Consider the following 13428-nt stretch of genomic DNA (forward strand, 5'->3'; position numbering starts at 1 on the left):
GTACAACAGTGACGGGGTTAGTCAGTGTGACTGTACAACAGGGATGGGGTTAGTCAGTGTGACTGTACAACAGGGATGGGGTTAGTTGTTCTGACTGTACAACAGGGATGGGGTTAGTCAGTGTGACTGTACAACAGGGATGGGGTTAGTCAGTGTGACTGTACAACAGGAATGTGGTTAATCGTGATTTTACAACAGGAATGTGGTTAATCAGTGTGACTGTACAACAGGGATGTGGTTAATCAGTGTGACTGTACAACAGGGATGGGGTTAGTCAGTGTGACTGTACAACAGGAATGTGGTTAATCAGTGTGACTGTACAACCGTGATGGGGTTAGTTGTTCTGACTGTACAACAGGGATGGGGTTAATCAGTGTGACTGTACAACAGGGATGGGGTTAGTCAGTGTGACTGTACAACAGGGATGTGGTTAATCAGTGTGACTGTACAACAGGGACAGGGTTAATCGTTGTGACTGTACAACAGGGATGGGGTTAGTCAGTGTGACTGTACAACAGGGACGGGGTTAATCAGTGTGACTGTACACCAGGGACGGGGTTAATCAGTGTGACTGTACAACAGGGACGGGGTTAGTCAGTGTGACTGTACAACAGGGACGGGGTTAGTCAGTGTGACTGTACAACAGGGACGGGGTTAGTCAGTGTGACTGTACAACAGGGACGGGGTTAGTCAGTGTGACTGTACAACAGGGACGGGGTTAGTCAGTGTGACTGTACAACAGTGACGGGGTTAGTCAGTGTGACTGTACAACAGGAATGTGGTTAATCAGTGTGACTGTACAACAGGGACGGGGTTAATCAGTGTGACTGTACAACAGGGACGGGGTTAGTCAGTGTGACTGTACAACAGGGATGGGGTTAATCAGTGTGACTGTACAACAGGGACGGGGTTAGTCAGTGTGACTGTACAACAGGGACGGGGTTAATCAGTGTGACTGTACAACAGGGACAGGGTTAGTCAGTGTGACTGTACAACAGGGATGGGGTTAATCAGTGTGACTGTACAACAGGGACGGGGTTAGTCTGTGTGACTGTACAACAGGGAATGGGTTAATCGTGATTTTACAACAGGAATGTGGTTAATCAGTGTGACTGTACAACAGGGATGGGGTTAGTCAGTGTGACTGTATAACACTTTGCACAGTAGTAAGTGCCGAATGTCTGGGACCAGCAGGCCCCGTGTTCCCTGTCACCCAAGTGACCATCTCGCCTGTGTGACTCCCTCTGCCAGGTCACATCCATCCACACCGGTCAGTGCCCACACCGACTACCTGTTCTCCTTCCCGTTCTGTAGCAGCGACTGCCTGTCGTTGGGCGTCCGGTCGGTGCACACGTACGTGTTCCTCCTGCTCATGGCGCTGGCCGGGATATTATTCTGGAGGAATGGGGAACAGAAATTCATTTTAGTATAAATATTCCTCTGTTGCTCCGGTTCAAACCCGTCACTGCTGCCCCCCTATGGCTAAGCTCGGCTGTTGTTCAGCTAGCAGCTACTGCACAGCTACACTCTGTTATCCCGTCTCCTCGCCCCCGAGTCACCAGTGACCCGAGCCAGGGAATCTTTTCCAACACTCCAACGCTCTGCAGCACCACTCGAGGGAACCCAGTGGGTCAGGCAGCATCTGCAGAGGGACATGGACAGCCAACGTTTGAAACCATTCATCAGGACTGAAAGATGGTGAGATAAGTGATGTGAGAACAGTGAAGCGAGGGCCGGCAGGTGGATCCAGGTGAGGAAGGGACAGTGGAGTCAGTCACAGAGGTGACAAGGGAACTGACAGGACGGAAAGGTGGACAATGGAAACAAGTGGTGAGGGAGGTATGGAGCGCAGACTGACTTTTTTTGTTTTTGTGACTATCTGGAGAACACAAAATTTCAACTTGTATACAGATACATTCTTTGATAATAAATGAAACTTTGAGCTACTATACAACATCCACAGCACAGTATATTTTTAAACTGTCCCATTCAGCCTAAAGACTTAATCACCGAGGAGGATTTGTGACTCTTGTGGGATAACGTCTGCCCTGATTGGGGGTGGGGGTCACTCTGCTTGGAAGGCGAGACTTGTGGCTGTGAAACAATCTCAGGTTTTGAGGTGGTGGTTGGCACCGTTGACTCTGGGACGGCAGGAAGGGGCTCTGACAACTCTGGGCACCTTTCTTCCCCAACAACTGACTCTGCTCTCCTCAGCAGATCCAGGTGACATCTCCATTGTGTAGGAGTGGTCCAGTCCTGTCCACAATCTTTCCAAGTGCCCTTTTGATCACCTCTGTAGACTCTCGACACGACTAACTGAATCTCCCTGTTTGAGGAGCCATCGATTTGTCTCAGCCGTTTGTGCTGCACAATCCTCCTGAGATTGGCTTTCAGGACATCCAAGCACGTGGAGCTTGCGAGAGACAACGGCGCCTAATGGCGACTCCTTTGCTCGCACCTTCGGAAACAGCTCTATTTCCATCTTTCTTATCTCTAATTTTCCCTTTCCAGGTTCCTTTGAAAACCCTGACCTGGAGTTACACGCTGACTTCAGTTCTTTGCGGGACTGGGACCTGCTCCTGGGGTCTCACGACCGGCTATTATTTGGCACGCCAAGGACGCAGCCTAGGAGATTAGCTCGCCTTTGGAGTTTCGGGGTTTCGTGGCTCTGGAGATGGGCCTCCGCAGGAAATCGGGGTGTAGTGGGTGACGGAGCATTGAAAGCAGCGAGCTGGCTGCTGGCTGTGTGCTCAGAGACCCGAGTTCTATGGGCACAGAGCTTGGAAAAAGAGACGCAACGGACTTTTAACATCATAAATCAGCGATGTTATGTCTCCCCTCTCACTATGAAACAAAGATACCTCTTTTTTTCCCTTATTAGGGAGAGAGAGAGCCTGTGGTATGTCGAATACCGGGTGAACGAGTAGTCTTTGGGGTACTGCAAGTCCGTGACTTTGCTGTTGCTTTGCTGCACGAATGAATGCTCGGTAGTGGGTGCTGATGCTTTCTTTTTGCTGGTGGGGGGAGGGGGATCATTGCTTTGCTGTCGCTTACGCATGGGAGGGGCGCTTTGGGGTTCTGACATTTAACTGTCATTCATACTTGCAGGCACTCCTCTGTTTTCATGGATGGTTGCAAAGAAAAATATTTCAGGATGTATATTGTATACGTTTCTCTGACATCAAATGTACCTTTGAAACCTTTGAACACAAGGGACGATCCAGAAACAGCATAGCTGGTGAGTTGTTGGCTGTGCAGTGTGCTGTATTGCAATGTGCAAAGAGGAAATTGGAGAGCTTCTGGTTCAGCGTCAGTGTGGTGTGTTCCGCTGACATTCCTCGCAGTGCCTCCTTTAGACTCTGGACAAACCTTTCCACCAAGCCATTTGTAGCTGGGTGGTATGGTATTGACGTATTTATTCATTTTCACAAATAACCGAAACTGTTCTGCAGTGAACTGGGATCCAGTGTCACTGACTAAGTGCTTTGGAACACCAGTCATTCAGAAGAGGCTTCTCAACATATCAACAGTGTGTGAAGCTAAGCTGTAGTGGAGGCTACTGGGAACACCTTTGGCTACTGGAGCTGTATCCACTGCGACCACAAAATTTGTGCCCATGAATGGGCCGGCTAAATCCACACGAACCCTCTGAGAGGGCAATGCAGGACATTCCCAGGGATGCACAAGTGCTGCTCTTGGCAGCCCAAACCATGCATGGCAAGCTGCTCGATCTGCTGATCCTTTCCCAGGCCACCAGACAAAGCCTCGAGCCAACGCTTTCATTCTGACCACATCTAGGTGACTGGCAGCTAGCTCCTCCAACACTTCACCTCTCAACTTGGATGGTTCAACAACTCTCAATCCCCACAGAAGGCAATCTCTGTCAAGGGCATTTATCCCGACGCTGGTGAAAATGGGGGAACTGGAATTTTTGCTGCACATTGCAGCCACTTCTGGTGGCCATGAAGACCTGAGATAGCGTGCAATCTTTTCTGGTTTCCATTTGGATTATCTCTCCTGTTATAGGAAGAATTTCAATTTACATTAGGGAGAATACGTCAAGAGGAGTGTCCTCTTTTGTAAATGTTTCCAGTATTTCCTTTTCCAAAGATAAATGGGACGATCCGTCAACATTTCTGTGATTAGTCAACCTCTTGAATTCCAACTTGTAATTGTGTCCTCCAAGAATCAGAACCCATGACTGCATGCATGCTCTTGTCAGTGAAACACCCTTCTGTGGATGGAAAATGGACACCAGTGATTGATGAGGGTAAAGTCTCTACCACACAAGTACTGGCTGAAATGTTTTACACCTCAAACAGAGTCAACGCCTCTCTGTCAATCTGTCTCTGCAGCGGTAGGGGAACATGATGCAAATGCTATGGGGTATTCACTGCCATTAACCGTAACGTGTGACATGACTGCACCTACACCATAGGACGAGGCGTCACAGGAAAGCTTCACTGGATGATGTGAGTACAGTGTCTGACGTCACCATTTCCTTTGCCTTTTGGAAAGCCACCTCACACTGCTTTGTCCATTGCTATTTCTTCCCGATTTGTGGTAATGGGTTCAAGGGCTAGAGCACAGCAGCCAGGTTTGGCAGCAATCTGTGATAGTAGTTGACAAATCCTAAAAAGGATGGCAAGTGTGACACATCATTTGGCCTTAGGGCATCCACCACTACTTGAATTTTCTCAGCACACTTGTGTGATCCTTGTTCATCAATGGTGTGACTACAGTAAGTGATGCTTGGTTTAAAGAAACCAAACATCACTGACCATAATCTGTTCTGAGCCCATAATCTTCTGATCTTTTCAACAGTCTTGATTTTGGAGATGTTCCTTGCCATCCCTACTGGTGACAATGATGTCACCTGGTTAATACTGAGAGCCTGGGCAACCTCGCAGCACCTGGTCCATGGCTTTCTGCCAGAGTGCAGGTGCACATGCTACTCCAGAAATAAGCCTATTATAGCGATAAAGGCATTTGTGAGTGTTTATGGTGAGAAACACTTTGGATTCTTCTTCCATCGCCATCTGTAGGTAGGTCTCAGCTGTCCACTTTGCTGAAGAGTTTTCCTCCAGAAAGGTTTGCAAAGATAACCTCTATCTGGGGCAGAGGGTATTGGTCTACTTTCAGTACCTGGGTTGATGGTGACCTTAAAATCACCAGAGATCCTGACAGTTTCATTTAACACTACTTTACCCTTTCAGTTTTCCAATCCCATCCTTGAACACTACTGTGGCACCATCCAGTACCTTTCTGAATTCGCTCTCAGTTGGCTCTGCTGCAGGGGGTATGGCATGCAAAGTGCAGGTGGGTCTCCAATCAGCCAATCACATCCCCATAATGCTGCCCCTCCTAATTTAGTCATATACCAGTCCCAGGTGGCTTGTTGGTTGTTGTATTTCACTGTTACAAACGTTATTCCCACAGGAGCCATTTTTTCTCCAAAATATGCTCTTCGTTGGATATCTGCAAGCTTCAGCCCAGTATCTTTCAAAGACATTTACTGGAATGGCTGAAACAGCTGAGCCAGTGTCCAGTTCCATTTTGATTAATATGCCGTTCACATTTGGTGTAAGCCATATTGCTTGTCTGTTGATAGTTGCTAGGGGGAAGGGGAGGTGGGGGAAGGGGGAGAGGGAAGGGGAGGTAGAGGGAAGGGGAGGTAGAGGGAAGGGGAGGTAGAGGGAAGGGGAGGTAGGGGGAAAGGGAGGTGGGGGAAGGAGAGGTAGAGGGAAGGGGAGGTAGAGGGAAGGGGAGGTAGAGGGAAGGGGAGGTGGGGGAAAGGGGAGGTAGGGGGAAAGGGAGGTGGGGGAAGGGGAGGTGGGGGGAATGGGAGGGAGGGAAGGGGAGGTAGGGGGAAGGGGAAGTAGAGGGAAAGGGAGGTGGGGGAAGGGGAGGTGGGGGAAGGGGAGGTGGGGGAAGGGGAGGTAGAGGGAAGGGGAGGTAGAGGGAAAGGGAGGTGGGGGGAAAGGGAGGTGGGGGGAAAGGGAGGTGGGGGGAAAGGGAGGTGGGGGAAGGGGAGGTAGAGGGAAGGGGAGGTAGAGGGAAGGGGAGGTAGGGGGAAAGGGAGGTGGGGGGACGGGAGGTGGGGGAACGGGAGGTGGGGGAACGGGAGGTGGGGGAACGGGAGGTGGGGGAAGGGGAGGTAGAGGGAAAGGGAGGTAGAGGGAAAAGGAGGTAGAGGGAAAGGGAGGTAGAGGGAAGGGGGAGAGGGAAGGGGAGGTGGGGGAAGGAAGAGGTGGGGGAAGGGGAGGTAGAGGGAAGGGGAGGTAGAGGGAAAGGGAGGTAGAGGGAAGGGGGAGAGGGAAGGGGCGAGAGGGAAGGGGAGGTAGAGGGAAGGGGAGGTAGAGGGAAGGGGAGGTAGGGGGAAGGGGAGGTAGGGGGAAGGGGAGGTAGGAGGAAGGAGAGGTAGAGGGAAGGGGAGGTAGAGGGAAGGGGAGAGGGAAGGGGAGGTACAGGGAAGGGGAAGTAGAGGGAAGGGGAGGTTGAGGGAAGAGGGAGGTAGAGGGAAGGGGAGGTAGAGGGAAGGGGGAGGTAGAGGGAAGGGGGAGGTAGAGGGAAGGGGGAGAGGGAAGGGGAGGTAGATGGAAGGGGAGGTAGAGGGAAGGGGAGGTGGAGGGAAGGGGGAGAGGGAAGGGGGAGAGGGAAGGGGAGGTAGAGGGAAGGGGAGGTAGAGGGAAAGGGAGGTGGGGGAAGGGGAGGTGGGAGAAGGGGAGGTGGGAGAAGGGGAGGTGGGAGAAGGGGAGGTGGGGGAAGGGGGGTGGGGGAAGGGGGGTGGGGGAAGGGGGGTGGGGGAAGGGGGGTGGGGGAAGGGGGGTGGGGGAAGGGGGGTGGGGGAAGGGGAGGTAGGGGGAAGAGGAGGTAGGGGGAAGGAGAGGTAGAGGGAAGGGGAGGTAGAGGGAAGGGGAGGTAGAGGGAAGGGGAGGTAGAGGGAAGGGGAGTTAGAGGGAAGGGGGAGAGGGAAGGGGGAGATGGAAGGGGGAGAGGGAAGGGGAGATAGAGGGAAGGTGAGATAGAGGGAAGGGGAGGTAGAGGGAAGGGGAGGTAGAGGGAAGGGGAGGTAGAGGGAAGGGGAGGTAGAGGGAAGGGGAGGTAGAGGGAAGGGGGAGAGGGAAGGGGGAGAGGGAAAGGGGAGAGGGAAGGGGAGAGGGAAGGGGAGAGGGAAGGGGAGAGGGAAGGGGAGAGGGAAGGGGAGGTAGACGGAAGGGGAGGTAGAGGGAAGGGGAGGTAGAGGGAAGGGGAGGTGGAGGGAAGGGGAGGTAGAGGGAAGGGGAGGTAGAGGGAAGGGGAGGTGGGGAAGGGGAGGTAGAGGGAAGGGGAGAAGGAGGGGGAGGTAGCGGGAAAGGGAGGTAGAGGGAAGGGGGAGAGGGAAGGGGAGAGGGAAGAGGAGGTAGAGGGAAGGGGAAGTAGAGGGAAAGGGAGGTGGGGGAAGGGGAGGTGGGGGAAGGGGAGGTAGAGGGAAGGGGAGGTAGGGGGAAGGGGAGGTAGGGGGATAGGGAGGTGGGGGAAGGGGAGGTGGGGGAAGGGGAGGTGGGGGAAGGGGAGGTGGGGGAAGGGGAGGTAGAGGGAAGGGGAGGTAGGGGGAAAGGGAGGTAGGGAAAAGGAGGTAGAGGGAAAGGGAGGTAGAGGGAAGGGGGAGAGGGAAGGGGAGGTGGAGGAAGGAAGAGGTGGGGGAAGGGGAGGTGGGGGAAGGGGAGGTGGGGGAAGGGGAGGTAGATGGAAGGGGAGGTAGAGTGAAGGGGGGAGAGGGAAGGGGAGGTAGAGGGAAGGGGAGGTAAAGGGAAGGGGAGGTGGGGGAAGGAGAGGTGGGGGAAGGGGAGGTAGAGGGAAGGGGAGGTAGAGGGAAAGGGAGGTAGAGGGAAGGGGGAGAGGGAAGGGGCGAGAGGGAAGGGGAGGTAGAGGGAAGGGGAGGTAGAGGGAAGGGGAGAGGGAAGGGGAGGTAGAGGGAAGGGGAAGTAGAGGGAAGGGGAGGTTGAGGGAAGGGGGAGGTAGAGGGAAGGGGAGGTAGAGGGAAGGGGAGGTAGAGGGAAGGGGGAGGTAGAGGGAAGGGGGAGGTAGAGGGAAGGGGGAGGTAGAGGGAAGGGGGAGAGGGGGGAAGGGGGAGAGGGAAGAGGAGGTAGATGGAAGGGGAGGTAGAGGGAAGGGGAGAGGGAAGGGGGAGAGGGAAGGGGAGGTAGAGGGGAGGTAGAGGGAAGGGGAGGTAGAGGGAAGGGGAGGTAGGGGGAAAGGGAGGTGGGGGAAGGGGAGGTAGAGGGAAGGGGAGGTAGAGGGAAAGGGAGGTAGAGGGAAAGGGAGGTAGAGGGAAAGGGAGGTAGAGGGAAGGGGAGGTAGAGGGAAGGGGAGAGGGAAGGGGGAGAGGGAAGGGGAGGTAGAGGGAAGGGGAGGTAGAGGGAAGGGGAGGTAGGGGGAAAGGGAGGTAGAGGGAAAAGGAGGTAGAGGGAAAGGGAGGTAGAGGGAAGGGGGAGAGGGAAGGGGAGGTGGGGGAAGGAAGAGGTGGGGGAAGGGGAGGTGGGGGAAGGGGAGGTGGGGGAAGGGGAGGTGGGGGAAGGGGAGGTAGATGGAAGGGGAGGTAGAGTGAAGGGAGGAGAGGGAAGGGGAGGTAGAGGGAAGGGGAGGTAAAGGGAAGGGGAGGTGGGGGAAGGAGAGGTGGGGGAAGGGGAGGTAGAGGGAAGGGGAGGTAGAGGGAAAGGGAGGTAGAGGGAAGGGGGAGAGGGAAGGGGCGAGAGGGAAGGGGAGGTAGAGGGAAGGGGAGGTAGAGGGAAGGGGAGAGGGAAGGGGGAGAGGGAAGGGGAGGTAGAGGGAAGGGGAAGTAGAGGGAAGGGGAGGTTGAGGGAAGGGGGAGGTAGAGGGAAGGGGAGGTAGAGGGAAGGGGGAGGTAGAGGGAAGGGGGAGGTAGAGGGAAGGGGGAGGTAGAGGGAAGGGGGAGAGGGGGGAAGGGGGAGAGGGAAGAGGAGGTAGATGGAAGGGGAGGTAGAGGGAAGGGGAGAGGGAAGGGGGAGAGGGAAGGGGAGGTAGAGGGAAGGGGAGGTAGAGGGAAGGGGAGGTAGAGGGAAGGGGAGGTAGGGGGAAAGGGAGGTGGGGGAAGGGGAGGTAGAGGGTAGGGGAGGTAGAGGGAAAGGGAGGTAGAGGGAAAGGGAGGTAGAGGGAAGGGGAGGTAGAGGGAAGGGGAGAGGGAAGGGGGAGAGGGAAGGGGAGGTAGAGGGAAGGGAAGGTAGGGGGAAGGGGAGGTAGGGGGAAGGAGAGGTAGAGGGAAGGGGAGGTAGAGGGAAGGGGAGGTAGAGGGAAGGGGAGATAGAGGGAAGGGGAGATAGAGGGAAGGGGAGGTAGAGGGAAGGGGAGTTAGAGGGAAGGGGAGGTAGAGGGAAGGGGAGGTAGAGGGAAGGGGGAGAGGGAAGGGGGAGAGGGAAGGGGAGAGGGAAGGGGGAGAGGGAAGGGGGAGAGGGAAGGGGAGAGGGAAGGGGAGAGGGAAGGGGAGAGGGAAGGGGAGAGGGAAGGGGAGAGGGAAGGGGAGGTAGACGGAAGGGGAGGTAGAGGGAAGGGGAGGTGGAGGGAAGGGGAGGTAGAGGGAAGGGGAGGTGGGGAAGAGGAGGTAGAGGGAAGGGGAGAAGGAGGGGGAGGTAGCGGGAAAGGGAGGTAGAAGGAAGGAGGAGAGGGAAGGGGGAGAGGGAAGGGGAGGTAGAGGGAAGGGGAGGTAGAGGGAAAGGGAGGTGGGGGAAGGGGAGGTAGAGGGAAGGGGAGGTAGAGGGAAAGGGAGGTGGGGGAAAGTGAGGTGGGGGAAAGGGAGGTGGGGGAAGGGGAGGTGGGAGAAGGGGAGGTGGGAGAAGGGGGGGTGGGGGAAGGGGGAGGGGAGGTAGAGGGAAGGGGAGGTAGAGGGAAGGGGAGGTAGACGGAAAGGGAGGTAGAGGGAAGGGGAGGTAGAGGGAAGGGGGAGAGGGAAGGGGAGAGGGAAGGGGAGGTAGAGGGAAGGGAAGGTAGGGGGAAGAGGAGGTAGGGGAAGAGGAGGTAGGGGGAAGGGGAGGTAGAGGGAAGGGGAGGTAGAGGGAAGGGGAGGTAGAGGGAAGGGGAGGTAGAGGGAAGGGGGAGAGGGAAGGGGGAGAGGGAAGGGGAGAGGGAAGGGGAGAGGGGAGGGGAGAGGGAAGGGGAGAGGGAAGGGGAGAGGGAAGGGGAGAGGGAAGGGGAGGTAGACGGAAGGGGAGGTAGAGGGAAGGGGAGGTGGACGGAAGGGGAGGTAGAGGGAAGGGGAGGTGGGGAAGGTGAGGTAGAGGGAAGGGGAGAAGGAGGGGGAGGTAGCGGGAAAGGGAGGTAGAGGGAAGGGGAGAGGGAAGGGGGAGAGCGAAGGGGAGGTAGAGGGAAGGGGAGGTACGGGGAAGGGGAGGTAGGGGGAAGGGGAGGTAGAGGGAAGGGGGAGAGGGAAGGGGAGAGGGAAGGGAGAGAGGGGAAGGGAGAAGGAGAGGGAAGGGAGAGAGGGGAAGGGAGAAGGAGAGGGAAGGGAGAGAGGGGAAGGGAGAGAGGGGGAAGGGAGAGGGGGGAAGGGAGAGAGGGGAAGGGAGAGAGGGGAAGGGAGAGACGGGGAAGGGAGAGAGGGGGAAGGGAGAGAGGGGGAAGGGAGAGAGGGGAAGGGAGAGAGGGGAAGGGAGAGAGGGGGAAGGGAGAGAGGGGGAAGGGAGAGAGGGGGAAGGGAGAGAGGGGGAAGGGAGAGAGGGGGAGAGAGGGGAAGGGAGAGAGGGGAAGGGAGAGACGGGGAAGGGAGAGAGGGGGAAGGGAGAGAGGGGGGGAAGGGAGAGAGGGGAAGGGAGAGAGGGGAAGGGAGAGGAGGGAAGGGAGAGAGGGGGAAGGGAGAGAGGGGAAGGGAGAGAGGGAAAGGGAGAGAGGGGAAGGGAGAGAGGGGAAGGGAGAGAGGGGAAGGGAGAGAGGGGAAGGGAGAGAGGGGAAGGGAGAGAGGGGAAGGGAGAGAGGGGAAGGGAGAGAGGGGAAGGGAGAGAGGGGAAGGGAGAGAGGGGGAAGGGAGAGAGGGGGAAGGGAGAGGAGGGAAGGGAGAGAGGGGGAAGGGAGAGAGGGGAAGGGAGAGAGGGGAAGGGAGAGAGGGGGAAGGGAGAGAGGGGGAAGGGAGAGGAGGGAAGGGAGAGAGGGGAAGGGAGAGAGGGGAAGGGAGAGACGGGGAAGGGAGAGAGGGGGAAGGGAGAGAGGGGGAAGGGAGAGAGGGGAAGGGAGAGAGGGGGAAGGGAGAGAGGGGGAAGGGAGAGAGGGGGAAGGGAGAGAGGGGAAGGGAGAGAGGGGAAGGGAGAGAGGGGAAGGGAGAGAGGGGAAGGGAGAGAGGGGGAAGGGAGAGAGGGGGAAGGGAGAGAGGGGAAGGGAGAGAGGGGAAGGGAGAGAGGGGAAGGGAGAGAGGGGAAGGGAGAGAGGGGAAGGGAGAGGAGGGAAGGGAGAGACGGGGAAGGGAGAGAGGGGGAAGGGAGAGAGGGGAAGGGAGAGAGGGGAAGGGAGAGAGGGGAAGGGAGAGAGGGGGAAGGGAGAGAGGGGGAAGGGAGAGAGGGGAAGGGAGAGAGGGGGAAGGGAGAGAGGGGAAGGGAGAGAGGGGGAAGGGAGAGAGGGGGAAGGGAGAGAGGGGGAAGGGAGAGAGGGGAAGGGAGAGAGGGGGAAGGGAGAGAGGGGAAGGGAGAGAGGGGAAGGGAGAGAGGGGAAGGGAGAGAGGGGAAGGGAGAGAGGGGAAGGGAGAGAGGGGGAAGGGAGAGAGGGGAAGGGAGAGAGGGGAAGGGAGAGAGGGGGAAGGGAGAGAGGGGGAAGGGAGAGAGGGGGAAGGGAGAGGAGGGAAGGGAGAGAGGGGGAAGGGAGAGAGGGGAAGGGAGAGAGGGGGAAGGGAGAGAGGGGAAGGGAGAGAGGGGAAGGGAGAGAGGGGAAGGGAGAGAGGGGGAAGGGAGAGGAGGGAAGGGAGAGAGGGGGAAGGGAGAGAGGGGAAGGGAGAGAGGGGAAGGGAGAGAGGGGAAGGGAGAGAGGGGGAAGGGAGAGAGGGGAAGGGAGAGAGGGGAAGGGAGAGAGGGGGAAGGGAGAGAGGGGGAAGGGAGAGGAGGGAAGGGAGAGAGGGGGAAGGGAGAGAGGGGAAGGGAGAGAGGGGAAGGGAGAGAGAGGGGAAGGGAGAGAGGGGAAGGGAGAGAGGGGAAGGGAGAGAGGGGAAGGGAGAGAGGGGAAGGGAGAGAGGGGAAGGGAGAGAGGGGGAAGGGAGAGAGGGGGAAGGGAGAGAGGGGAAGGCAGAGAGGGGAAGGGAGAGAGGGGGAAGGGAGAGAGGGGAAGGGAGAGAGGGGAAGGGAGAGAGGGGAAGGGAGAGAGGGGAAGGGAGAGAGGGGGAAGGGAGAGAGGGGGAAGGGAGAGAGGGGGAAGGGAGAGAGGGGGAAGGGAGAGGAGGGGAAGGGAGAGAGGGGGAAGGGAGAGAGGGGGAAGGGAGAGAGGGGAAGGGAGAGAGGGGGAAGGGAGAGAGGGGAAGGGAGAGAGGGGGAAGGGAGAGAGGGGAAGGGAGAGAGGGGAAGGGAGAGGGGGGAAGGGAGAGAGGGGAAGGGAGAGAGGGGAAGGGAGAGAGGGGGAAGGGAGAGAGGGGGAAGGGAGAGAGGGGGAAGGGAGAGAGGGGAAGGGAGAGAGGGGGAAGGGAGAGAGGGGGAAGGGAGAGAGGGGGAAGGGAGAGAGGGGAAGGGAGAGAGGGGAAGGGAGAGAGGGGGAAGGGAGAGAGGGGGAAGGGAGAGGGGAAGGGAGAGAGGGGGAAGGGAGAGAGGGGAAGGGAGAGAGGGGAAGGGAGAGAGGGGAAGGGAGAGAGGGGAAGGGAGAGAGGGGAAGGGAGAGAGGGGAAGGGAGAGAGGGGAAGGGAGAGAGGGGAAGGGAGAGAGGGGAAGGGAGAGAGGGGAAGGGAGAGAGGGGAAGGGAGAGAGGGGAAGGGAGAGAGGGGAAGGGAGAGAGGGGAAGGGAGAGAGGGGAAGGGAGAGAGGGGAAGGGAGAGAGGGGAAGGGAGAGAGGGGAAGGGAGAGAGGGGAAGGGAGAGAGGGGGAAGGGAGAGAGGGGAAGGGAGAGAGGGGAAGGGAGAGAGGGGAAGGGAGAGAGGGGAAGGGAGAGAGGGGAAGGGAGAGAGGGGAAGGGAGAGAGGGGAAGGGAGAGAGGGGAAGGGAGAGAGGGGAAGGGAGAGAGGGGAAGGGAGAGAGGGGAAGGGAGAGAGGGGGAAGGGAGAGAGGGGGAAGGGAGAGAGGGGAAGGGAGAGAGGGGAAGGGAGAGAGGGGAAGGGAGAGAGGGGAAGGGAGAGAGGGGAAGGGAGAGAGGGGAAGGGAGAGAGGGGAAGGGAGAGAGGGGAAGGGAGAGAGGGGAAGGGAGAGAGGGGAAGGGAGAGAGGGGAAGGGAGAGAGGGGAAGGGAGAGAGGGGAAGGGAGAGAGGGGAGGGAG

General features: G+C 57.8%; 1 protein-coding gene across 6 annotated transcripts in view; it reads right to left on the reverse strand.

Annotated features, from left to right (window-relative positions):
- LOC134352848 (MAP/microtubule affinity-regulating kinase 4-like) overlaps positions 1 to 13428 on the reverse strand; it is a 255135-nt gene that overhangs the window by 49134 nt on the left and 192573 nt on the right. For 3 of the 6 annotated variants that reach the window (XM_063060350.1, XM_063060355.1, XM_063060353.1), the window contains exon 14: positions 1292 to 1395. In XM_063060350.1, coding sequence (XP_062916420.1) covers positions 1292 to 1395 — 104 coding nt within the window. Of the gene's footprint in view, positions 1 to 1288; positions 1396 to 13428 lie in introns of all 6 variants that reach the window. The other 3 variants (XM_063060349.1, XM_063060352.1, XM_063060354.1) reach the window with 1 other exon arrangement.

Source organism: Mobula hypostoma, chromosome 10, assembly GCF_963921235.1.
Source record: "Mobula hypostoma chromosome 10, sMobHyp1.1, whole genome shotgun sequence".
Taxonomy (NCBI): domain Eukaryota; kingdom Metazoa; phylum Chordata; class Chondrichthyes; order Myliobatiformes; family Myliobatidae; genus Mobula; species Mobula hypostoma.